The 27,319-nt window shown below is 35.9% G+C and overlaps 1 protein-coding gene across 4 annotated transcripts in view; it reads left to right on the top strand.

Moving 5' to 3' along the window:
- The window catches only part of EPS15 (epidermal growth factor receptor pathway substrate 15), a 170,839-nt gene that overhangs the window by 55,768 nt on the left and 87,752 nt on the right, over window positions 1-27,319 (top strand). For all 4 annotated transcript variants that reach the window (XM_064372338.1, XM_064372337.1, XM_064372340.1 and 1 more), the window contains exons 8-12: window positions 1,308-1,367; window positions 14,800-14,889; window positions 15,642-15,787; window positions 17,692-17,848; window positions 22,590-22,675. In XM_064372338.1, the coding sequence (XP_064228408.1) occupies window positions 1,308-1,367; window positions 14,800-14,889; window positions 15,642-15,787; window positions 17,692-17,848; window positions 22,590-22,675 (539 nt within the window). The remainder of the gene's footprint in view (window positions 1-1,307; window positions 1,368-14,799; window positions 14,890-15,641; window positions 15,788-17,691; window positions 17,849-22,589; window positions 22,676-27,319) is intronic.

The following is a 27,319-nucleotide window of genomic DNA, read 5'->3' as shown; positions in this document are numbered from 1 at the left end:
TGAAATTTAACATCTTAACCAATTTTAGGTGTACAGTTCAGTGGTATTAACTACATTTACATTATTATGCAACTATCCCCACTATCCATTGCCATAATTCTTTTCCTTCTGTGAAAGTAAAACTTTATTCCTCTCTCTTTTGATCTACAATTTTGTGTCTATCCTTAACTCCCTTTGCTGTGTTGTTATTCTCTCTGATGGAAAAAGTGTGAAGTAAATTATCTGCCTTCTCTGTGGTGCATGTGGACTACTGAGCAGGTGTAGTAAGATTGGTGTCATTGTAAATTTATCATCACCAGCTTCAGCTGGGTGTCTCCATCCTGCCAGTCACTCTTGTGCTGTTTCCATAGTGATTTCTCCATAACCTTCTTCATATTTCAAACCTTATCTACTCTCTTTAAACCTCTTGCCCGTTAATTCCCTGCTTTAGAAGATTACATAGGGTCCATTCCTGGCTGTACCATTTCTTAGCTGTGTGACCTTGGGGAAGTCGTTAGAAAACCGTGTCTCAGTTTTCTAATCTTTAAAAGGGGCATAATTTCCAGCTTATAGAATTGTAGGGATCGAATGTGATAATGTATGTTAAGTCTTACTTATTACCATGATTGCTATGTACTCTTTGAATGCTAGCTGTTATGTTGATGATGATGATGATGATGATGATGACAATGACAACCACCATACTACCAGTACTAGTACTACTACTGGATCAATGTTATATAGATTTTAGGTGCTCAATAAATACTGATTTAAATGCCATTTTTTAGTATTGTTTGCGACAAATTATTTCTCCCGTGTGATCAGTGTGAAATTTCTAAACTATAAATACACTCTTGTTATTTTATTACTTAAACCTAACCTTTCAGTAGTTTTCCATTGCATTTAGAATAAAGTCCAAACTCCTTTCAAGGTAATTATAACCAGACACTTTCTTATCTACACTTTTAACATTCCTCTGTTGCCCAGGCTGGAGTACAGTGGTATATCATACATAGTTCACTGCAGCCTTGATCTCCTGGGCTTAAGGGATTCTCCCACCTCAGCCTCCTGAGTAACTTGGATTACAGGTAGACACCACAATGCCCAGCTAATTTTTAATTTTTATCTTTTATAGAGATGGGATCTCGTTTCCCAGGCTGTTCTCAAACTCCTGGGCTCAAGTGATCCTCCTGCCTTGGCCTCCCAAAGTGCTGGGAGGCCATATGGGCATGAGCCACCATGCTTTGCTAGTATACTTTCTTTTTCTGCCCTCAAGTACCACATGAACTGAAAGAACATTAATTTTTTTCAATTCTTCTCTTTTTAAGGTTTGGGAATTGAGTGATATTGACCATGATGGAATGCTTGACAGAGATGAGTTTGCAGTTGTAAGTAATCTAATGCACTTAAAATCTTCACTATCTTAATGATTTTCTCATGTGCAAATTTCCTCTTTTAGTTCATCCTTAGAGGAAAACTATATCCCCATCAGATTATTGGATGAACTTTTTTTTTTTTTTTTTTTTTGAGACAGGATCTTACTCTGTCACCCAGGCTAGAGTACAGTGGCGCTATCCTGGCTCACTGCAACCTCCGCCTCCCAGGTTCAAGCGATTCTTGTGCCTTAGCCTCCCAAGTAGCTGGGATTACAGGTGTGTGCCACCACACCTGGCTAATTTTAGTATTTTTTGAAGGGATGGGGTTTTGCCATGTTGGCCAGGCTGGTCTCGAACTCTTGACCTCAAGTGATCCACCTGCCTCAGCCTCCCAAAGTGCTGGGATTACAGGCGTGAACCACCATGCCCAGCTGCTTGAACATTCTTATCTAAAATTTATAGGCAGTCAATAAATATTTTCTAAACAAATTGATAACAGAAAATGTGTTTTGCTATCTTCATTTTCTTTGGCTTTAAGGTACATAGGAATATATACTTTGTGTAATTACTGTAAAGATAGTATCTTTTGTATCATAACCTGACCAGGTATCTCAAGTATCATAGTACCTGCTTCTGTTATGGAATTATTTTGCTTCAAATGTATCCCCCAAATTATGAAGGCAGAAAAGTGTTGACATCTTCTCTGAAGACATGTCATCTTAGTAATTGAATAGTTAATCCCAAATTGGATTGTATTCACCTCTTCCTTAAAGGTTTGATAAAACTTTGCTGTGAATTCATCAGTGGTAAATTTCTAATTCCTCTTTTACTCTAAAATTTTCTCTCTTTTTTTATTTTGGTAATTGTTCATTTCTTTTGCTTTCAAACTTGTTGCAACAAATTTGTGGTATTCTCTTTCGTGGTTGTTCTCTTTACTCATTCCAAATCTTGGGAATACTCCAACTTGTTTTTTGCTTAATCTTATTTTGTCTAGTTTATTAATCTGTTTGAAGAACCATCTTTTGAATTTACTTATCCTTTCTATTATGTTTTTACTTTTTATTTAATGATTTTTAACTTTTAATTCCCTGTTGTAGTTTCTTACTCTTTTTATTTTAAATTGCTTGAAGATAGGCTGGGCGTGGTGGCTCACACTTGTAATCCCAGCACTTTGGGGGCCCGAGGCAGGTGGATCATGAGGTCAGAAGTCCAAGACCAGCCTGGCCAAGATGGTGAAACCCTGTCTCTACTAAAAATACAAAAAATTAGCCAGGGACAGTGGCAGGTGCCTGTAATCTCAGCTATGCGGGAGGCTGAGGCAGAGAATTTCTTGAACCCAGGTGGCAGAGATTGCAGTGAGCTGAGATTGTGTCACTGCACTCCAGCCTGGGCAATAGAGTGAGACTTTGTCTCAAAAAACAAAATTTCTTGAAGATGAGTATTATATTTCTTCAGTTCTCATTATCTTCCTTGAATACATGTTTAGTGGGATTCCGTAGATATTGGTTCAAAGTTTTTCTCCGTTATAAAACTTTTTAGATAATTTTTAGTTTTCTTTTATCATCTGGTTAGGAATATATTTCCTAATTTCAAAATGGCTAAGTTTGGTTGTTTTTTGTTACTTTGATATATACTTTTAACTTGATTGGATTATAACCAGAAAAATGTAGTGTGTAAAATGTCTAAGTTAAAAAAATTAGCTAAGGCGTTATTTGTTGGCAAGTTTATGACCTTTTTTTACATATATTCCATGGATATGTCAGTATTTCTGTTTGGAGGATATTAGAGTTTTATAAATCCATTATATCAAATTTTATTTTATTTTATTATTTTTATTTTTGAGATGGAGTATTGGTCTATTGCCCAGGCTGGGGTGCAGTGGCGTGATCTTGGCTCATTGCAACCTCTGCCTCCTAGGTTCATGTGATTCTCCCACCTCAGCCTCCTGAGTAGCTGGGATTACAGACATACACCACCACGCCTGTCTAATTTTTGTATTTTTAGTAGATCTGGGGTTTCACCATGTTGGCCAGGCTGGTCTTGAACTCCTGACCTCAGGTGATTCACCTACCTACCTTGGCCTATCAAAGTGCTGGGATTACAAGCATCAGCCACCCCACCCAGCCTCGAATGTATTGATTATTTAGTTTCTCTTTGTCCTTATTTGTCTTTTGTTTTTGGCCCTTCCATAAATTTTCCTCATTTCCTACAAGAGCCAAATGAAATAGGCAGAATACACATGATCACATTTAAAAAATGCAGAAACAGAGTGACTTGAATTGATGGTCACAGGTCCCTAGTCTTTTTAATTTTAATATGGGTAACAGTTGGGAAATGGTAAAGGATCTTTTTATCACAGTAGTGATACAAGTTATCTCAGCCATATTTCAGGGGTTGAACCATTGTTTGTGGGATGCTTTTGGGAATGGGGCCGTATAGAAGAGATTTCGGCAATAATATACTTTGAAACACCATCAAACTCTACACGTAAACTTTTCATAAATGGTTTTTGTGGTAAGAATATTGGTGTAAAATATTTGCAGTGGTAAGAAGTAATGAGGGATTTTTTTTGTGTGTCATAAAGACAAATTTTTGGTTTTTTTTAAGACAGATTTTTACTCTGTTGCCCAGGCTGGAGTGCAGTGGCAGGATCTTGGCTCACTGCAACCTCCGCCTCCTGGGTTCAAGTGATTCTTCCACTTAGCCTCCCGAGGAGCTGGGATTACAGGCACGGCACCACCCCTGGCTAATTTTTGTATTTTTAGTAGAGACAGGGTTTCGCCATGTTTGCCAGGGTGGTCTCAAACTCCTGACATTAAGTGATCCGCCCGCCTCAGCTTCCCAAAGTGCTGAGATTACAGGCATGAGCCACCTCTCCTGCCCTAAGACAAAGATGGAGAATAATAGTGTCATCATTTGATAAACAGTAATGTATACTAAGGTAAATGAATAAACACAGTTTATCTTATATACCTGGAGCCTTTTCCCAGGCAAGTGACCTTTTTTTTTTTAAATAAAAACTTTTATTAAAAGAATAATTTTTGAATAATAAATACTTTTGTGGAAATTACTACTTTGAATTTTGTTTTAAATAGTAGACACCCCTTTATCTTCTCCTGCATTTAGTTGTTAACCATTTTGCCACATTTGCTTTCTCCCTATATGCATATTCTTCAGAATTTTTTTCTAGTTTTAAACTCTGGCTTGTGTGGTTTTAAATACTGCTTCTCCTGTTCCCTCTTTGTTTGAATTACCTGATATTTCTTGTGCTTGTTGTGTATGTCTGTTGAAAATGGCACATTTCCATATTTTAATGCTTTATCTAATTGGATAATAATAGCACTTATATTGATTTGATTTTCCCTTTTTTACCTATTTATTTTACATTATTATTTTCTCTGTTTCTTATTTTTGCATATTATCAAGTTATGATTCAAGTCCTTTACTCCATCTCCCAGTTAATGTGGAAATTTTATTATAATGTCATGTTTCATTAATAGTTAATACAGGTTGAGCATCCTTAATCTGAAAATCCAAAATTTGAAATGCTCCAAAATATGAAACTTTGAGTATTGACATGACCACAAGTGGAAAATTCCACTCCTGGTCTCATGTGATAAGTTGCAGTCAAAACTTTTGTTTCATGCCCAAAATTATTGAAAAGCTTGTTTGAAATTACATTAGGTTATGTTTATAAAGTTTACATGAAATGTAAATGAATTTCATGTTTAGACTTGGGTTCTGTCCCCAAGATAGGATTATATTCCAAAATCTGAAAAGAAAAAAAAAGAATATTCCAAAATCCGAAAAACTCAACCACTTCTGGTCCCAAGCATTTTGGATAAGGGATTCTCATCCTGTACCCCTTTTCCTGTACTTGTACTTATTTCTCATATATTAAAAACAAGATTTTCAACCCTTACTCTAGCAAAATGAGACCTTCAGGTTGTTTTTACTTCCTTTCTTTCCCCCTTACGTCCTAATTCCAGAAGATCTTAGAACATTTTTTGGAGATTCAAATTCTAGATTTTTGCTCAGTTAATTTAGTTCTTTTGATTTTGGCATTTTTCTTCCAGTTTTGTTAAATATTAATAATTAGTATTCTTTTGGTTAGAATTTGTCTGATAAATCTTTTTTTACCCTTTTATTTTAATAAATAGAGCAACATAATCTATACTGTTTTTTAAAGTTATAATTACTGGCCAAGAGTGGTGGCTCATGCCTGTAATCCCAGCACTTTGGGAGACTGAGGTGGGCAGATCACCTGAGGTCAGGAGTTCAAGACCAGCCTGGCCAACATGGTGAAACTGTATCTACTAAAAATGCAAAAATTAGCCAGGTGTGGTGGCAGGCACCTGTAATCGCAGGTTCTCAGGAGGCTGAGGCAGGAGAATCTCTTGAACCTGGGAGGCAGAGCTTGCAGTGAGCCGAGATAGTGCCATTGTACTCCAGCCTGGGGGACAAGAGCGAGACTTTATCTCAGAAAAAAAAAACCTGCAAGATAGTCAGTGTATCTACAACTGCAAGTCATTGATTTGTTTTTATTTATTTACAAGCATCAGTATTTTACAAAACTGAATTTTAAGAGCTGGTATTATTCTTCAGAAATTTAAGTAATTTAAAAAATACTTTTGCAGTAGTGGAATAGCTAAGATCTGAACATTTAAAATTATCCTCTTAAATAATAAAATATAAAGATAATGTGCTTATTTATATGATCAGTCCATTTGGCCTATGGCAGTTTACACTCTGCCAGGATTTTGGTTTGTTGAAGTATAATACAAGTTTAGGTCTTATTTTACTAAATAGTAAAAACTGAATTGAACATAGGAGTCTTTTTGTTCAGTAGAATTCTTGCCCATTTCCCCTTGGATTAAATGTTTTTTGTTTGTTTTAAAGACCCCGTGTCTGCTTTTATTTTTTTGAATGGGAAGAAATACAAAGCTTTTATTTTTTTTCAAATGGGAAGAAATAATAATGAAGTTAAAGAGAGATTCTAACTTGGTGTGTTGAATTCCAGTATAGATTTTTTTAAGAGTAAGTTATTTCAGGAATTAACCAAAATTTGATTGAACTTGAGTCTTTATGTTTAGACATACTTTTAAAATTCTTAACTAGTTTCTTTTTTTTTTTTTTTTTTTTTTTACAGCATAAATGGAATTTTTGGTTGGTTTATCTTTTTAATTAGGATAAATGAAGTTAGAGATTCTAACCTGTATAACTTCTGTTGCCATGTGAACCATTAATGAATGGCCTTTGTTTCTTTTCAAATGTAAATGCAAGTTCATATTCTCAGAAACCCAGTAGTTTAATTTAAAATCCAGAATCTAGAATATCTTTGAGTTTTTTGTTTTTGTTTTTGTTTTTAAAGTAAATTTGTAAAAGTTAGGCCTTGGAGTGGCCATGCATATTCTGACCACAACTAAAATGACCTCAAAGAGTTTTGTGTATGTGGAATGTATAATGTATATGTGTGTGTACATACACAAACATAAAGTAGATTTTAAAAATTATATCTTCTCCCTTGAATCTGGATTTTTAAAAATATCTGTGATTATATATCAGTATTCTCTTTACTCATTGATGAATTATCTGACTAGATTGTAAGGGTATTGGAAATATAATTCCTTGAGTTTAACTTCTGGCCCATTTGGCTTCATAGAAAGTCTCTGATGGAGCATTAAGGGGACATTTTGTAAAACGGGCAAATTTTTCTTTTTCTTTCTTTCTTTTTTTTTTTATTTGGAGACTCTTTGTCACCAAGGCTGGAGTATGGTGGTGTGATTTTGGCTCACTGCAACCTCCACCTCCCAGGTTCAAGCCATTCTTGTGCCTCAGCCTCCCGAGTAGCTGAGATTACAGGTGCCCAACACCATGCCTGGCTAATTTTTGTATTTTTTGTAGAGATGAGGTTTCACCATCTTGGCCAGTCTGGCCTCAAACTCCGGACCTCAGGTGATCCACCCACCTTGGCCTCCCAAAGTGCTGGGATTACAGGTGTGAGCCACTGTGCCCAACCAAAGGGCCCAATTTTTCTGTTATGATTTGAAAACTAGAAATGTATCTAAAATTGTGCTATTGCCATTGAACCAAGGGAAGTGACTGGTAATTATGTTAAAGTTTATTCTCTTTGTGGGGTAAGTTCTACAAGTGTATAGTCCTATTCTGTGAAATAGTTCTTTGTTTTATTAGGGCTGAAACTACTGCTTTTAAATGTAAAGAGAAGGCCTCTAAATCTAGTAATCTAGTATTTGGTGAATGAGCCTATGCTCATGCTTTTTCATAGGTATTTAGAGTTTGACAAGCTCCTCTAATTTAGCTTCTCTAAGCACAGCAGTTACCGGCTTACAACCCAGGGTAATCTGAGCCTTCTAGAGCCATGCTCTTTTTTTTCTAATGAACTTTAAATTTTGGAGTGATTTTAGATTTATAGAAAAGTTGCAGAGAGTACAGTTTTCCATTGCCCTTCACTGTTTTCCCTTATTAACATACTGCATTACCATCGTACATCTGTCAAAACTAAAAAACAATTTTGGTGCATTATTAACTTCAGACTTTGTTTGGGTTTCACCAGTTTTTCCATTCTGTCACAGGATCCCATCTAGGTATTACATCGCATTTTAGTTGTCATGTTTTTTCAGTCTCTCTGGTATATGAGTTTGTCAGTCTTGCCTTGCTTTTTATGACCTCGACGTTTTTGAGGAATACTGGCCAAATATTCTGTAGAATGTCTCCCAATTTACGTTTGTCTGATCCTATTCTCATGATTAGATGGACAAACCAGTTTTTGCAAAGAATAACATGGAGGCATAATGCCTTTATCATCACATTATATTGGGGGCATATGATATCCATGTGTCATCACTGTTGATGTTAACCTTCATCACTTATTTAAGATAGCGTTTGCCAGATTTCACCACTGTAAAGTTACTTTTTCCCTTTCTCTACTCTATTCTTTGGAAGTGTAGACTCATGCCCTTTTTACTTTGCCATCTTTCTGCATATATATCTATTGGTTTTTACATTCTTACTAAGCCTTAAATTTTTCTGTCTGGTAAGTTCTTAGACTGAAAGTGGTCTAAGCTTTTGTCAGTAACATTTGTTTGGGTCTTCATTATGTGAAGAGTTTTTGGCACTTAAAGATTTATAGATGATCTGTTCTTGTGTATTAGCATGTATTGCATTGTATTAAAATTAACTTTTTACATATCTTCTGCTTCCATTGGGTTGTAAAAATGAGCTTTCTTTTCACTTTTGTATTTCTTTTTTTTTTTGGAAACAAAGTGTCACTCTATCACCCAAACTGGAGTGCAGAGGCTCACTGCAAACTTCACCTCCCAGGTTCAAACAATTGTGCCTCAGCCTCTGGAGTAGCTGGGATTATACACGCCTGTCACCACACCCAGCTAATTTTTGTATTTTTAGTAGACACAGGTTTCACCAAAGTCTTGGGCTTTGCCCAAGAATTAAAAGCCCTCCAGGTGATTCTTATGGTGACTAAAATTTGAGAAATACTACCTAAAAGCATAGAGAATGAAAAAATAGCAGAGAAAATGGGCAGCTGTTAGTAACTGATTACAACAGTAAAATTAAATCCCCCCTTTCCCTGCTGTCTCAGGAATTTGATTCTTTTATTATTTTTATTAATAAAATTTTTGATACTTTGAAATCATCAAAAAGACATTCTAAATGCTTCTTCCTTAAATGTCTATTTCTGTGTAAATGTACTTGGTAGTATTTTTCAGTTTGACAGCTAATTACTTGCCAGATTTTTTCAGTATGTGTGTGAATATGCTGCATTTGTTTCAATGTCATACTTTTAATAAGAATAAGTAAAATATAATAGGAAGACAAAATCACAATCTGGCAGTATTAAAAGTATTCTGTTCACTTTTGCTCTTTTATTTGGCAATATAATTTTTGGCTTTAGTTTTGCCAGGGAAACCATTTTCAGGGTAACATGAAATTAATAGTATATATTTTTAACTTTCTTACACATGTGTTGTCTATTGGCAGCAGATTGCTAACATTGCTTTTTTGCTTCTAGTGTCCACTTTTCCAGAAAATGACTCCCATCTGCAGCAAGAGAGGTGCTTGCTGACTGTTAATGTGTACACTAGTCACTTCTCTTAGCTCAGTGTCATTCTAATAATTTCACAGTACATATATTGTGAACTTGGTTAGAAGTGTGTGTTAGCCAGATTGCTTTCTTTCTGGAGTTTCAGACTTTTGAAAATAGAAAGTGTGTGTGTCTCTAAAACTGAAATTGAATTCTTCCAGGTTGCCTAGTGGAAAGGGAGAGGAGAATTCTTGGTTAAGTGTGCTTCCTGGACAAACAGCATCAGCATCACTTGGGAACTTGTTAAAAATGCAAATTCTCAGGCCCAACCCCAGCCTTACTGGTTACATAATTCTGAGTGCAGGGTCCAGAAATCTGTGCTTTATCAAGCTGTCCAAGTAATTCTGATACCTGCTAAAAATTGGATACCAGTGGGTTAAGGTTTAGTTTTATCTGTCGTAAAGGAAAGCATGGCATTGTAAGATTATGTATATGCTGCTAATAAAGCTGATCAAATTTGGAAAAAACAAGAGCTTTGTAGCCAGAAGATCTTGGTTTGAACCCACTGTATCACTTCTTAAAAATATTGTTCTTAAGTTTTGTATAAGGTCAAAAAAGAGTTCAAAAAAATATTATAGTGGGCAGGTTACTTAGTATCTCAGGCTTAGTGTCTTCATTTGTAAAATGATGTTAGTAATCCTGGGAATCAGTGATTGGTATTGTTGCATTGAGTGCTCAATAAATACTGATTTGAGGGGCTGGGCGTGGTGGCTCACTTGAGCCCAGAAGTTTGATACCAACCTGAGCAACATAGTGAGACGCCCATCTCTGTAAAACTTAAAAAAATTAGCCAGGCATGGTGACATATGCATGTAGTCACAGCTACTTGGGAAGCTGAGGTGAGAGAATCATTTGAGCCTAGGAGGTCGAGGCTTCAGCAAACTGTGATCTTGCCACTGTACTCCAGCCTGGGCATCAGAGTGAGTGAGCTAGTGAGCCCTTGTCAATAAATTAATAAATAAAACAAACAAATTAAATGAATATATAAATATATGTGAAAGCCCCACAAAACTTAATATATAATTATAAGCAAGTTTCCTCTTGGGGAAAATTGTAATTTTCACTGGAAGGAAAAATTAAGAAGAAGCTGGGCACAGTGGCTCACACCTATAATCCCAGCATTTTGGGAGGCTGTGGTGGGTAGATCTCTTGAGCTCAGAAGTTGGAGACCAGCCTGGGCAACATGGCTAATCCTTGTCTCCTAAAGAAAAAAAATGAGCTAGGCATGATGGCATGTGCCTGTAGACCCAGCTACTTGGGAGACTGAAGTGGGAAGAAGGCTCAAGCCCAGGAGACAGAGGTTACAGTGAATCAAGATTGCACCACTGCACTGGGCAAAAAACCAACCAAAAAAAAAAAAAGAAAAATTTAAGAAACACACAAGCTTTCTTCTTGTGGTTGTTAGAATCAGAGGTTCCAGGTTACTTTGAGTAATTTCATATATGCTGAGATAGTTGTCGAAAACTTTCATGTTCTGAAATTCTTGAAGGTACCTTGAATGCTTTAAAATGAAGAGGACATATTGTAGGACAGTCTATATGCAAATTTTTCCCATTTTGTGCCAGTGCTTTATGTATTTAATTAAAATATTTTAAAATAGGTAATGCATATCATGGTTCAAGAATCAATATTAAAAGATATTCAGTGAAAAAAATCTCAGTTCTACCCCTGCTGTCAATTGCTCCATTTATCCCTACTCTAGGACCAATTTTCTTAATTTGTTATTTATTTTAGAATTTCTTTCTTTTTTTTTTTTTGAGATGGAGTCTGGCTCTGTTGCCCAGGCTCGAGTGCAGTGGCGCAATTTGGCTCACTGCAGCCTCCACCTCCCGGGTTCAAGCAATTCTCCTGTCTCAGCCTCCCAAGTAGCTGGGATGACAGGTGCCTGCCACCATGCCTGGCTAATTTTTTTTTTTTTTTTTTTTTTTTTTGAGACGGAGTTTTGCTCGTTACCCAGGCTGGAGTGCAATGGCGCGATCTCGGCTCACCACAACCTCTGCCTCCTGGGTTCAGGCAATTCTCCTGCCTCAGCCTCCCGAGTAGCTGGGATTACAGGCACGCGCTACCATGCCCAGCTATTTTTTTGTATTTTTAGTAGAGATGGGGTTTCACCATGTTGGCCAGACTGGTTTCAAACTCCTGACCTCAGGTGATCCACCCACCTTGGACTTCCCAAAGTGCTAGAATTATAAACATGAGCCACCCACCCGGCCTATCTTAGAATTTCTTAATGTAAATATAAACGAATACAACTAATTATTTCCTCCTTACCACAAAAGATAACCCACTAAACACGCTGTTCAACACTATACTTTTTCATAGTTAACAGTTTATCTTGGATACCTTTTCGCTATGAGAGCTCCATGATTCTTTTTTTCCTGGTTAGCATTATTCAAGACCACACAACAAACTGCATCCAATTTAAGTATGTAATTTGATGAGTTTTGGCAATTGTATGCCTGCAGGCATCACCACAGTTAAGACAAAGTGGTTTTTTTATGATTTTTTAATGCTTTATAGTATTTTGTTATATGGATATACCATTTTTTTAAATAATTTTTTTTTACCTTAACTTCCCAGTGTAGAGTATACCATAATTTTTTAAACCAGGTTTTGTAGATGGCATTTGGGTGCTGATACAAGGCTGCAATTAATAATCTTTTTCATACAATATTTCATATGGATAGATTCCCAGATATGGGGTTGCAGAGCCAAAGGGGAAATACATTTGCAATTTGGTAGGTGTTACCAGTTTGCCTTTCGTAGGGGTGGTACCTATTTGAGCACATTAGAGGAAGAAAAACAATTTTTCCTATACCCTTTTAAGTTCTTGTCTGAGAACCCTGTAACAAAAGATAAAGAGAAAAACAAAAGTTTATTAACTTGTATATTTAATATATACATGGAAGAAACTCAGGAAAAGAGTAACTGTCAAATAGGTGACTTACAACTCAGGCTTGCTCTTGCTCCTGCTCTCACCAAGTGACATGTATGCACCTTCTTTGCCTTCTGCCATGATTGGATGCTCCCTGAGGCCTTACCAGAGGCAGATGCTGGAACCATGCTTGGTACACCCTGCAGAACTGTGAGCCAGTTAAGCCTGTTTTCTTTATAAATTACCTAGCCTTAGGTATTTATTTATAGCAATACAAAACGGACTAAAATACAGCCCCCCAGTGTGGCCTTTCTGGCCTTTCTGTCCTAGGAGCTGCCCAGGAGTGCCTTGGCTCCTGCAGGACAGCAGTTGGGAGCCTCATGTCCCATATTGTGCCCAATACTCCCACCACCACAGCTAGCTGAAGCCCAAAAATACTAGCACACATCCTCTCCTCTTCAAACTCTGAGCTATTAGGAATAACTCTTTGGCCATCTCTCAAGTGATCCATTGAGAAAAAGAAAAAGAGAAGCTGCTGACATCCAGCCACGGGCCAGACACTCACAACGAGGCCATGTAATTTTCCTACTGAACCTTCAGTGGAGCCCCCGTTATGCCTTTTCTATACCCTGAAATCAAGACAAGTTGCCCTGCAGTTGGAGTTTTTGGCATGTCTGACAACTGTGGCTCGCTCATGCACTCACTCTTGTGGTCCCACCCAGAAGCCACTCAACGCACAAGAGGACCATTTCCCATACCCCCATGATTGCACCCTCAGCCAGTCAGCAGCAAGCATATATTGCCTAGCCACCCCTCCCCCTTCCCCCAAACTATCTGAAAAACCCTAACCCCTAAATTCTGGAGGAGATTGATTTGACTAATAACTCTGTCTTCTGTGTGGTGTGGCCAGCCTTGAATTAATTAAACTCTTTCTTTACTGAAAAAAAAAAAAGAAAAGAAAAAATGAACTTAGCCTTATATAGCATCTTTAACAAAGAACAGTAAATTTTTTTAACTCTTATTTTAGGTTTAGGGGTACATGTACAGGTTTGTCATGTAGGTAAATTGCATGTCACAGGGGTTTGGTATACAGATTATTTTGTCACTCAATAATAGGTAGTTTTTTAAATCTTTTTCCTCCCTCCACCCTCACAATGGCCACAGTGTCTGTTGTTCCCTTCTTTGTGACCACATTTACTCAGTGTTTAGCTCCCACTTAGAAGCAAGTACATACGGTATTCGGTTTTCTGTTTCTGTGTTAATTTGCTTGGGGTAATGGCCTCCAGCTCTGTCCATTTTGCTGCAAAGGACATGATCTTGTTGTTTTTCATGGCTGTGTAGTATTCCATGGCATATATGTACCACATTTTAAAAATCCAGTCTACCATTGATGGGCATTTAGGTTGATTCCATGTCTTTGCTATTGAATAGTGTTGTGATGAACATATGTGTGCATGTGTCTTTTTGATAAACAGTTTATATTCCTTTGGGTATATATTCAATAATAGGATTGCTGAGTCATTGGTAATTCTGCTTTGAGTTCTTTGAGAAATTGCCAAACTGCTTTCCTCAGTGGCTGAGCTAATTTACATTCCCACCAGCAGTGTAGCTTGTTATATAATTCTTCTGGTATCACCTCTAGGCTGATAAGGGTCTGAAGTCATTTTGGGCAGCAACTGTTATCCTTCCTTTGTAGAGAGGGCAAGATGGACACCTTTATAAATTTATGTCCTGCTTTTAGGCATATAGAGGGAGGGCAGAGAGCTTTTTTTGATGCTACTACTTCTCAGTTGCTTTCAGTTCAAAATAATCCTTATACCAAAGTGGAATGTTGTGGGGTAGCATGGTCTGGTACCCTTCAGCTCCCACTGGCAGTGTAAGAGAGCTTCCCCACAGTTTAGCTAACAAAGTATATTATGAAATTTGAGTTTTTACCAGTTAGGTGAAAAATGGTATTTCAGTTTAGTTTTAACTTACAGTTTTCTTCTGAGTGAAATTGAGCATATTTTTGTATGTTAAAGAATGGATCATTTAAGGTATTTACTTGTCTGTAAAACATCTCTTTGAATTATTTTTCCATTTTTCTGTTGGACTTTTTTTTTTCTGTTAATATTTAGTACCTCTTTATATATTAGGGAGAGTACTTCTTTCTTTGCAGATGTTTTCTCAAATTGTTATTTGCCTTTGACATTGCAAGAACTTAGTTGAAGGGTGCATCTCTAAGTTTTTACTAAGGATATCTTCCTAAAAATTGCTTAGTTTTTATTTCTTTCCCTTTCTTCCACCTCTTTCATCCCTCCCTCATTTTCCTCTTCTTTCCCTCCCAGCCCAATTTCTTAAAAAAGGATTTGAGACAGGCTGATGTTGATTTATCATTGAACAATAATCAATTCAGTGGGTGAATGTGAAATGCTTTTAATATATATGACCCTGGTTCATTTATTTTGAAGGCCATGTTTTTGGTATACTGTGCACTGGAGAAAGAACCTGTGCCAATGTCCTTGCCTCCAGCCTTGGTGCCACCTTCTAAGAGAAAAACGGTCAGTATATCAGGCTCTGTGTGGTTGATCCCCTCTTCAGCGTCAGCCAAGGAATCTTACCACTCCTTATCATCTGTAGGCATTTTATCTACCAAAGCACCATTAAGACAGGTATAGATTTATGAATATTAAAGGATTTTTTTTAACAGAGTGCATGGCATTTAACAGTTTACCATTTGACAAAGATAGAGCAATTAAAGGAATAAAAATTTTAGAGGACCATCTGGTTGAATATTTCTTCTACATTTTGCCTTGAGTCATATGGATATTTCATTGGCTTTATCTTGATCTACCTGGAATTAAAGTTCGAGATGGAAGATGCTCCATGCTAACATGGCATGTTTGCCCTGGCATAATTAATAGTTATTTCTATTTTTCTTTAATCTCTGGTTAACTCTTGATTCTTTGGGATCAAGTTATCGAATTCTTGGTTGTCCAAGGCTCTTTTTTCTGCTCCCAGCTTGCCTCTTGTCAGATTGAGTAAAGGAAGATAATGACAGGATATGTAAATCCTGTCATTAACACTGCTGGGTCAAACTGTAGAAAAATAAAGATTGAGAATTATCCGAGTATTTTGTTTATACAGACTTTGCATTTTGATTGAGATGTCATATGGAAGTGTTACATTGTTTCTCTGAGTTAGTAGGGTAGAATTGTTCAGAATTTGTGACAGATACTGTAATGAATTGAAACAGTGACACTTCAAAGTTTGTTTCATTTTGGCAGAAATACTGTTTTTTTCCCCCCTGTAGTGGGTTGTATCCCCTGCAGAAAAAGCTAAATACGATGAAATCTTCCTGAAAACTGATAAAGATATGGATGGATTTGTGTCTGGATTGGAGGTCCGTGAAATCTTCTTGAAAACAGGTTTACCTTCTACCTTACTGGCCCATATTTGGTAAGACTTTCTTTAAATTGATATTTTAAATACGGCTTTGTGTCAATTCCAGTTTCTGCATTTTGATTTTTAGTTATTTGTAAATAGGACGGTTTTTGTTTCAGAATTTTTATGGAGAAAATCAGAATCTGAAGAATTCTTCTGGCTAATGGACAAAAGCTTGAGAATGGGTTACCTGAAGCTTTGTAAGATTGACAGCATTGGCTGGGCATGGTGGCTCATGCCTGTAATTCCAGTACTTTGGGAGGCCGAGACAGGCAGATCGCCTGAGGTCAGGAGTTTGAGACCAGCCTGGTCAACATGGTGAAACCCCGTCTCTACTAAAAGTACAAAAAATTAGCCAGGCATGGTACGCGCCTATAGTTGCAGCTACTTGGAAGGCTGACTCAGGAAAATTGCTTGAACCTGGGAGGTGGATGTTGCAGTGAGCCGAGATCACACCATTGTATTGGGCAACAAAATCGAAACTCCATCTCAGATAAAACAAACAAACAAAAAACAATGTCAGTTAATTGTTATTAGAATGTTAAAATGCATCTGTTTATATCAATTAAACTTAAAATTTTCAGCAAGAATACAGATATCTGAAATTTAAACAACATAAAAAACTATCTTCAAGGCATACCTGTGTAATTCTATAGTGTATGTGTGTACTTTCATACCTTTACATAGGAATAACATACTTGGTCCTTGAAAAAGACAAACCCTAGTGTCTTTAATGAATTTCACATAAAATGAGATAATGTATATGAAAATGCTTTATAGTATGTCTGCTGCCAATCCACCTAATGATACCAGAGGTTATCTTCAGGTTTTCAAGAGACAGAAAACCTCAGAAGTAGAACCATATAGTTGTAAAGAGAAACTTAGAAAAGAACAGAGGCAGACAGTAAGTAGATCTGCCTTAAAAGAAATAAAAACCCAAGACTGAGAAAGATCAAATATGCATAACTAGTAGTAGCTGCCACAATTGAGTGCCTAGGGTAGGCGTTATACTCGATAAATGGCAGCTGTCATGGGCTTGACATTATGCCCATACTTTTTATATATCCTGTCTTTAATTCTTATAGTAATTTCACAAGATAGGTGTTATCATTTCCACTTTATAGATGAGAAAACTAAGACTTGGAGAGGTTAAAAAAATTAGCCAAGGTTACAAGAAGAAATAAGTTAGAAAAGGTGGAATTTAAGATCTATGTGACATAATCTTTTTAAGTATGTAGTCTTTTTATCAGGCCCTACTGGCCTTCAATGAATTAAACAGATCAGGGCTTCAGAAAGCTGAACTTTTTTTTTTAAATTAAAGAAAAATAAAATAGAGTAAAACCTTTGCTGTTTCTCTTCAAGTGATTTTGTAAGGCTTTCCAGATTGCTGCCTTTTCCTCACATGTGATTTCCATTTACAGCTGTTCATTCTGCTTTGACTTGGTGATCCTTATATCCTCCTACTCCAAGAATTGCAGGAGGCATACCAACATGAAAATTTTGCTTGTTTTAGAATCCTTTTAAATGCTACCAGTGATTAAAATTTCTTGAGACTTAGGTTTTATCTTTAATATCTTTTAATGTTAAAATGTTAAAATGTTGGGAGTAAGGAATGTTAGGATTCTTTGGCCCACCACAACTTTTACTGTATAGTAGTTCTGAAAATTGGTAAGAAAGCACAAAGTGTAAGCCCAGATTACAGACTCCTGCTGAGCACCATGGTGAACATTCTCTTTTTACCATTTTAGTTGATCTACCTCTTCTAACAGCTGAGTGAGTTTTTAATAACCTGCAAGTTGGTGTGACTGTCTTTTTAAATTCATCTCATTATTTTTAAAAAGCCTGCATAGTGGTACTTTTTTTCTGGACTTTTGGCAGTTGTAGCACTTACATACCGTTCCTTTTGTTCATTTGTGCAGGTCATTATGCGATACAAAGGACTGTGGGAAGCTTTCGAAGGATCAGTTTGCCTTGGCTTTTCACTTAATCAGTCAGAAGTTAATCAAAGGCATTGATCCTCCTCACGTTCTTACTCCTGAGATGATTCCACCATCAGACAGGACCAGTTTACAAAAGGTAAGAAGGCTTTAAAGAAAACCTGAATTCATTTATTTCAAAGGAACAAATACTATGTCAAATTACAGATTTGATTTGGATGAAATAGAAGAGAAAATGTATTGGGCTAAGAGCAGAACATTATACTGTTTGTGGTTTAGTTTGTGCCTGTGAATATGCTGGAGTGCCTTGTATAACATCCTTGGCCAGCAGCTTGTTTACTCCATTCATTAAACATATGACAACTATATTTTCCAGTCTTAAAATTGGAAAAGTGGGGGCTTATTTTTCCTTTCCTGGATTTGCTAATTTAAGTTTTATGAATAGATTATAAAAGGAAAGCTATAAAAATTAAATTATTGTGTTTCATTTGATGATTCACTCTTACATAAAATAATACAGATTTAAAAACAGAATCTTGGATATGATGATTGCTTGGTGTCAATTTTACATCAAAAAAGCCTCCAAGGAAAACATTATGTTGAAGATAAATCTGTGTGGTTTTTGCCATAGATGACCTATTATTCCTGAGTATACAGCTGAACTTCATATTTGAACAGCTAGAAGTGGGTTTTTGCTAGTTTTGGTTTCTGGCCAGCAGTGAGAATTTTCAGAACTTCATTGTTTGTCATGCCTTGATTTTTCTCTCCTCATCTAGTAGCCCTTCCAAGAATGATGCATTTACAATATCTTGGCCTTTAATAGACCTTTAAAAGGACTTGTATACTGCAATGGCTATTTGCCTTTAAAAATAAATACGTTGTATCTTTAAATCTCTTATGGCCTATAAAGTAAACATGACCGTGGTGATTTTTCAGAGTTGTTATACAGTAATAAGAGTTGTCAAATGTGTGGTATGAGGAGAAATCTTAAAATACCGATAGAATGCTTTGGCTTTTGCATTAATTTTGTCACATGGTTCTTAAAAATCCCATTTTAAAAAGCTTAATAAAAGTCAAAATTGGGACCAAGCACAGTGGCTGACACCTGTAATCCCAGTATTTTGTGAGTCTGAGGGTGGGAGGATCACTTGAGGCCAGGAGTTCCAGACCAGCCTGGGCAACATAGCAAGACCCTGTCTCTACAAAACAAAAACAAAAAAATTAGCCAAATGGCCAGGCGTGGTGGCTCACACCTATAATCCCAGCACTTTGAGAGGCCCAGGTGGGCGGATCACGAGGTCAAGAGATCGAGACCATCCTGGTCAACATGGTGAAACCCCATTTCTACTAAAAATACAAAAATTAGCTGGGCATGGTGTCGCAGCCTGTAGTCCCAGCCACTCGGGAGGCTGAGGCAGGAGAACTGCTTGAACCCTGGAGGCGGAGGTTGTGGTGAGCCGAGATCACGCTATTGCACTCCAGCCTGGGTAACAAGAAGTGAAACTCCATCTCAAAAAAAAAAAAAAAAAAAAAATTAGCCAGGTGTGGTGGTGCACACCTGTAGTTCTAGATACTTGGGAGGCTGAGGCAGAAAGATCACTTGAGCCCAGGAGTTTGAGGTTGCAGTGAGGTAAGTAAGATCCAGCCACTACACTCCAGCCTGGGAAACAGAGCAAGACCCTGTCCCCCCACCCAAAACAAGGAAGAAAATTGGATTTTTTTTTTAGTAAACTCAATGGAATTTATAGCTACCAGGTATTAGAGTTACTTATTTTTCCTTATTTGTAATAAAATAAATATTTTATTATTTGCGTTGTGAGTTATTGGGGGGGGCATTTTGTAAATTTTTTTAATTCCTTATGATGTATGACATGGGTCCCTTAAGTTGTGGAGAAAACTGAAAGTGAAGCCACCCAGAAAGATAAAGGTTACTGAATTTGCAATTTTGCTCTTTGCTATAAAACTGTACCTCAATTATGGGATACTGTGTTGCTTCATGCTTTCTTTCACCTATGCAAGCTGTTATTTTTTTTCTGCCTTCCTCATTTTATAACCTATTCAGTCACTTACCAATATAAATTACAGATATGACAGAAATTTCTGAAGCAAATGATGTTTGTTCATTGAAATCTCTATGTTAGTAGATGCTTGAAGTTGTATGAGTTATACAGTTTTTAGTAGATTTGTCTGAAGTCCATTCACTAGAGCATAGATTCATTTGTCTATTTATGTCAAATATCAGTATTATTCATTGAAATGGGAATTTACCACTGCTGTCTTATCTATTAACCCAAAATTTTAACTTTAAAAATGAAAACTTGCTTTGTTTTATCTTTCAAATAACCTCTTTTCTCCTTAATCTGATTTTTTTTTTTTTTTGGTACTGCATTTTTTGCAACTTTGACTAATCCTTTTTTGAATGTTGCTTTCCTTTCTGTGTTTTTTTTTCTAGTTTGGACTATTTTTTCCATTCTGCAGCACTCTGCTTTTCGCCTTTCTTGTACTGTCAGTTTCTTAACTCTACTCTCTCTCAAGGTTAGAGCTTTATTTTATGCCTTTTTTGCATTGTGGTTTTTGGTTTACAAGATACATTTTGAAATGAGAGGTTTTTATTCAGCAAAAAAGAGAAAATTCCTAAATAGTATGCTTTTGTCACATGTCACTTGGTCCTTGTGTGCATTTTAGCCTGCCTTTCCTAGACTCTCTAATCCACTTAACATCATGGAATTGGAATTTTTGTGTAATGCACAAGATAGGGTGAGAGAAAACATTTTGAAAGAAGGGGACAGCTACATGTTTTTCCTCATATACCCTTCAAATGCTACATACATGATTAGCTGAACTTTTTTCAGCGTCTGGGGTGTCACTCTCTAACTTGTTTGAGGTTAAACTAATTTGTCTCACTCTGTCTTCTTATTTGATGATATTTTTACTGGTAAGACTATAAAATGTGAGTCACCTTTTTTTTTAGTTAGAGTGACAGAGGAGGTGTGGAAGTCACAAGTTCTTTGGTACATTTGCACCTCTGATAGCAAATTTCTCATAGCATTTAGGTGAAGTAAGTTACTCTTGCTGATACAAGTGAAACCAAGTACTAATTTTTCATTTTGTTCACCTGTCTAGCTATCTGGCCAGGCCTAGCTCATAGGTCAAGTTTAGACAGAGTTAAAATACTATTGAATAATTGCCACATTCAGAAATTCACTTTAAAATTCTAATGTAATGTAACATTGATAAGTTTTTGTATATCAGTGGAACACAGAAAATAGGAGGTATATTTCATACAAAGCTGTAATATAAAATTGAGATTAGTATTAATTAAACCTTCATAGGTGAGTTTTGGTACTGATAGTCAAAACAGCTCAGTACTAAAAGTACAGTGTGGCATAAAGAAATATAGAAGGAATTACTTACCAAATTGTATTGAGGTACCTGTTTTATCAAATTTACTTCTAGAGTAATAATTTCATTTACCTAAATGATCTTGATATGCAAGTGCCACAGGGGACATTTTGTGAAATAGCACTTTAATCAGAAGACTCTTGATTAAACAACATATTGACTGGGTTCAACTTTGAGCAAATCATATTTTGTTTTGTTTTGTTTTGTTTTTTGAGACATAGTTCTGCTCTGTCGCCCAGGCTGGAGTGCAGTGGCACAGTCTCCGCTGACTGCAACCTCCGCCTCCCAGGTTTAAGCAATTCTCCTGTCTCAGCCTCCCAAGTAGTTGGGACTACAGGCTTGTGCCACGATGCTTGGCTAATATTTCGCATTTTTAGTAGAGATGGGGTTTCACCATGTTAGCCAGGATGGTCTTGATCTCCTAACCTCATGATCTGCCCACCTCAGCCTCTCAAAGTGCTGGGATTACAGGTGTGAGCCACTGTGCCCGGCTGAGCAAGTCATTTAATCTGTTTCCTAAGCTGTAAAATGGGGTTAATAATATCTGCCCTAGCTACTACCCACTTTTCAGATTAGTTTTGAGAGTTAACAATGGAATTTAAAGTGCTTAGTGAATTGTAAATGAGTATATAAATGTGAAGAGTTAATTATAACAATAGCTTACATTTATAAAATATCACAGTTTGTAGAGTGATGTCACATTACATTGTTTCATTTAACTTGTAAAGTGGGCAAGGCAGAGATTATTTCCCTATTTTACAGGTGAAGATAATACAGTTAGTAAAATAGCAGGACACAGAATAAACCTAGCTAGATTTTCTGAATATAAGGACCATTCAGAGACCAATTTTGTAACCTTCATTGTTGAAAGAAAACAATATGTACAGGATGTCATATATGAAGACAGTTTCATATACAGTGATATTAACATTTATTATGGAACATACCTGAGCAGTTGGTTTTACTTTAAATAAAATAGACATGATAGGTAACAAAAGTAAAAACACCTTGAATTGAATAAAATCAACCACTATTATAGTTCTGAGATTCAACAAAAATTTGTGTGTTTACTCTCAGCCAGTTTATATAAATACAAATAAATCACCATCCATTTCTCCAAGAAATTTACACTTTATTGGAGGAATTAGTTTATGAATCTGGCATCTGTTTTACTGAAAGGTTCTGAACATTCTAGGATCAAGTGACAAAGACATTTGGATCGGAGGTGGGGATGGGGTGCATAGTATAGTATAATAGCTTTTAGAGAATTTAAGGGAAATGTAAATGTCTTACTATATAATGAAGTATAAAATTATATATAATTACACTAGATATGATTTTCTTAATTAAAAGCATCGGTAATACAGTAAAATATGCAATACCTTGTATCTGGGTAGAACTTTAATATTTTTAGTGTTTTGTCATATATTACGTAATTTTATAGTCGTAATGTGTAATTGTGAACTTTTTGTTTTTAGAACATCATAGGATCAAGTCCTGTTGCAGATTTCTCTGCTATTAAGGAACTAGATACTCTTAACAATGAAATAGTTGACCTACAGAGGTATGTAAAGCAAAATTACAGCCTACACACACACACACACACACACACACACACACACAGAGTACATACATGTATATATGTATACATCCTCCTCCCAACACACCCTTCTGTTTCTAATGTATATTTTGGTAAATAACTACATTTAAGTACCACAGTTCTGTTTGAATGGAGTCAGTGTATTCCATCATATATGAGGCAATCTTAACTGCAGGATACACTATTTACTTACGTACCACTGAAAAGTCACTGCCAAATAAACAATGACATGCCATTAACTATAAGGTACTGTTTGATTTCATTTAGTGAAAAATGGGAAAACATGTTTATCTTAGAATTACTAAAAAATAGTTTTTCTCTAATCTTAGATATTTGAATAACATACTAGAAAAACATTATCATTTAATAAATTTAATAAATGGAATGTTAAATTCAGACACCATGCCAAGAGCTTTCATTTAACCCTCACAAAAACTTTGTAAATTGAGACAGGTGGTGGTGTTCCTATTTTACAGGTAAGAAACTTAAGATGCTTAGAGAGATTATTTTGCCCAAAATGATACAAACTTTTCAGCTGTAGAGCTAATACCTGATCCCAGGACTAGTTTATTCTAAGTTGAATTTTCTTTCTTATACATAGGTACTATGTAGAACAGACTCAAATACAGTTGGATTTGAATCTGAGTATAGCAGATATTATTGATACTTCCTTAATTTCCTTGTTCCCTGGAAACTGTATAGTAATAGTAATTGTAAAAATGAATATAAAATTACTTTTTAAAAATGAGATCATTTTTCTCTCTACAGGGCACTGTGTCTAAATATCACTGTATCTAAATATTCATACCAATCTTTTTTTTTTAACCTTCACAACACTTTGAGACAGATAAAGGCTGATATACTTTATTTTACTGACAGTATTGCGACATAAGATTAAGTGAGTTAACTGGCTTATATGGCAAGAATTTGGCAATGATATTAACCTCATCTGTGAGACTATGTTGAGATTTCTTTAGAGAAACTGGTTGTTAGAATTTTTCAGTTGTAAGAACTCAACCCAGACAAACTTAAGAGCGAAATTTATTGACTTGTGAAACTGAAACCTTTTAGACATAGGGCTGGCTTAAAGCATTCCTTGATATTGAGGCTCAGATAATATAATCAGTTCTTGCTCTCCATTTCTTGTTTCCGTTTCCACTGGGTTGATTCTATTCTCAGACTTTCTCCTTATTTTGGCAAGAGGGCTATAGTGCGTCTAGCTACATGTACTTATAATTTCAAGTTTGGTAAAGAGTGCCTCTCTTCTGGCATTTCCTGGAAAAGACATGAAATTCAATCTAATTGGATTGGCTTATCGGCCTTTTCCTATTGCGTAAAACTTCTATTATTGAAATCTGACCAGGGCAAAAAACCCTTCATGGTGATTGTATAGTTTAATTTTGTCCTTACTCATGGAAAAAAAAATCAAATTCAAAGTCACACATCATGTTAGAGACAGTACTGGTATCAAAACTGGTTGTGTAAGTTCAGCATTCTGTCTATTGTACAATTCTGCTACCTGTTAGGATTTTTAAATTTTTGACTGGTTCAAAATAGAAGTAGTAAACACTTAATTACTGATTCTATAATGGTGTTTAGACTTTTCGTTTTCATGTGGTCAGTAAGTGGTCCATGAACATTTTTGCTTTCCTTATATATGTCATATACATATTATAGTAGGTAGATTTGAAAATACTTGTGTTCTGGGCCTCTTAAGCCTATGAAAATGGATACATACACCAGTGTTCTAGGACTTGCTTGATTTGACTTCAAGTGTACTTGTTTAATGTGTAAAATATTTCTATAATGAGTTTTAATGGGAATTAGAGCATTATAGATAAAATGGTCTTGCTGTTGAAAATATATTTGTTACATTTTGGCCAAGTAATCTTTCAATAACTTTTAATAACTATAATGTTAAGTTGTACCAGTGGCAGTCTTACAGTAAATGACAGCTGACAACATGAAAATAATGTATCTAATACTTTGTGACTATCTGTCTTATTATGAAAACCAGAGAATTTCAAAACCTTGTTAGTTTTTAGGGTGTAGTCACATTTTATAAATGTGTGATGTATTTATATATGATTTGACATTTGTGAAAATATTTTCCCTAGACTTTTATTTTAGGTGAGATCTACAGTGTAGGTAAACTTACATCATCTGTCAACACTGTTAATGTCATAGACTCATCCCCATGCTGAAATTATTATTATTAAAATACACTTTTGTAAGTAGTTATATTAGGTCATTATCACCAAGGCTTCAAGGTATTACATTATAAAAACCTTGGTTTGTATTCTTGTGAATAACCATTTTTTCCATGCAAAGTTAAAATTCTTCAGCCTTTAAATTTTTTATTAATATATAAGGACGTGATGAGTATGACTAAAAACAGGAAAAAAGAATTTAAACACATTTTGTTTGTGGCTTTTATTAAATGACTACCTGACAAAATATAACCAGATCTTTTTGGTTTTGAGATGAAGATACCTAGTTTTAGTCCAGGGACTGGGTACAGTAGCTCATGCCTGTAATCCCAGCACTTTGTGGGGCCAAGGCGGGTGGATCACTTGAGGTCAGGAGTTCAAAACCAGCCTGCCCAAACATGGTGAAACCCCATCTCTACTAAAAATACAAAAATTAGACAGGCATGATGGTGCACATCTATAACTCCAACTACTTGGGAGGCTAAGTCGGGAGAATCGTTTGAGCCTGGGAGGCAGAGGTTACAGTGAGCCATTGCACTCCAGCCTGGGCAACAGAGTGAGACTCTTATCTCTAAAAAAAAAAAAAAAATTTTTTTTTTAGTCCAGGGATCAAACCTCTAAACAGTATGTATGATGTGAAATTGTAATTACTGTGTAGTGAATATAGTTCTTTACAATATTTTTTCTTAATGATGGCTATAATACATATTCATTGTAAAATTCAGGAAATACATAAATGCATAATAGAAAAAGGAATATATTTCTTAGAATCATACTTTGTTTTCAGCATTGGAAACCAATGGAATTATTGAAAGCTATATATAATCTTGAGTTATTTGGGTAAAGAATGTTCTTTGTTATTGGTCAGAAAATGAGATTTCATTGTTTTCATCTTTAGTTCACCAAATTGTTTCTAGTAGAAAAATAATAAGATTGGGAGCTTGCGGCAGGATACCTTTTGGTATATTTTTTAAAATTTTTCTGTGATTTCTTCAACATTTGCTATTAATTAAATGATTTAATTATGCCAGTTACATTAAATTAGTATGATATTTTTAACTTAAGGAAAAGCAATACAAGTAGTTGTAATATAACACTCATCAAATACCTGAATCTCTTACTTGAGCTCAAGACCTGTATTTTTCATTGCCTACTAGTGTTTTCATCTGAATGTCCGGTAGAATGTGACTTTCCTGATCTTCCCCTCACCTCTGTTCTGTATTTCCCTTCTCAGTGACATCACCATTCACCTAGTCACTAAGGCTAGAAACCTGAGATTTTTCTTATTCTCATATTTAGTCTTCTACCTTTGAAATGTCTCTTGAATTCTTTGCCTGATCAACTTCTCACTCTTCAAATCTCACTTTAGACATCATTTCCTCTGGGAGAGGAAGCCTTCACTGACTTTACCTTCCAACCTCCGTACTCTTTTCACGTCTTATTTAAGAGCCTATTTTATATAGTCTTTATATTTACAACTGTTATAACACTTATACCTTGTTATAATTGTCTGTTTTTTTTAAATCTCCCACTAGATTATGTGCTTCTTTAAGCACAGGAGCTGTTTGTATCCCTAGTGTTTAGTTTATAATAGATGAGAAAATAATTTTTTCAATATTGTTGAAATCTGTCTTCTTCGTTCTATGTTTCTTTCTTAGTTTTAGCCTTTATCTTTTATCTGGATTGTGGCTGTAACCTCCTCATTGGCTCCCTGCTTTGAGCCTTTTCTCCCTTTGGGCCATCCTACCTCCAACTGTTATATAAAATACAACTTAGATCCTTCAGTGACTTCCCATCTCCACTTGAATCCAGTTCACTTCTCTGAACATGGCGTACAGGATTTCTTCATGGTGTTCTTTTGGCATGCTTATCTATCTTAGCCATCTCCCACAGTATGCTCCCCTGTGGTACTGTAAAGCTAATTGAGAACAGATACAGTGTGTTTGCTCTTTGTACTCTCAGTGCTCAGCACAGTGCTCTAACCTATTTCAGCTTTATCCCTTTTCTCCAGTCGTGTGGTAGATGGGCTTATTACCTCTTACTTCAACATACCACCACTTTTATTCTTCTGTGCCTCTGATCCTACTGTTCTTCTTTGCCTGGAGCATACCTTTTAGCTTATAAAGTTTTGTTTGTGCTACAAGACCTATCTTAAATATTGTCACTTAGGTCAAGCCTTCCATGAAATCTTCAGATTGTTATTCTTTCTTCTACTTCCAGAGACCTTATTTCTTTACTATAGTATTTGCTACTGTTTATGATAGTAATTTATATTTCTTTTTTGGTAAAGTTTTAATTCCTAAGGGAAAGAGCTATATCTTAATCATTTCAATAGGTCTAGAAATTAACATACACATTACCTGATACTGTGGAATTAGTATAGGCTAGTTGGTTGAAT

The sequence above is a fragment of the Aotus nancymaae genome, unplaced genomic scaffold (genome assembly GCF_030222135.1).
Source record: "Aotus nancymaae isolate 86718 unplaced genomic scaffold, 86718_ANA_hifiasm-v0.15.2.pri h1tg000007l, whole genome shotgun sequence".
NCBI lineage: Eukaryota > Metazoa > Chordata > Mammalia > Primates > Aotidae > Aotus > Aotus nancymaae.
This window is presented reverse-complemented; position numbering and strand designations above follow the sequence as displayed.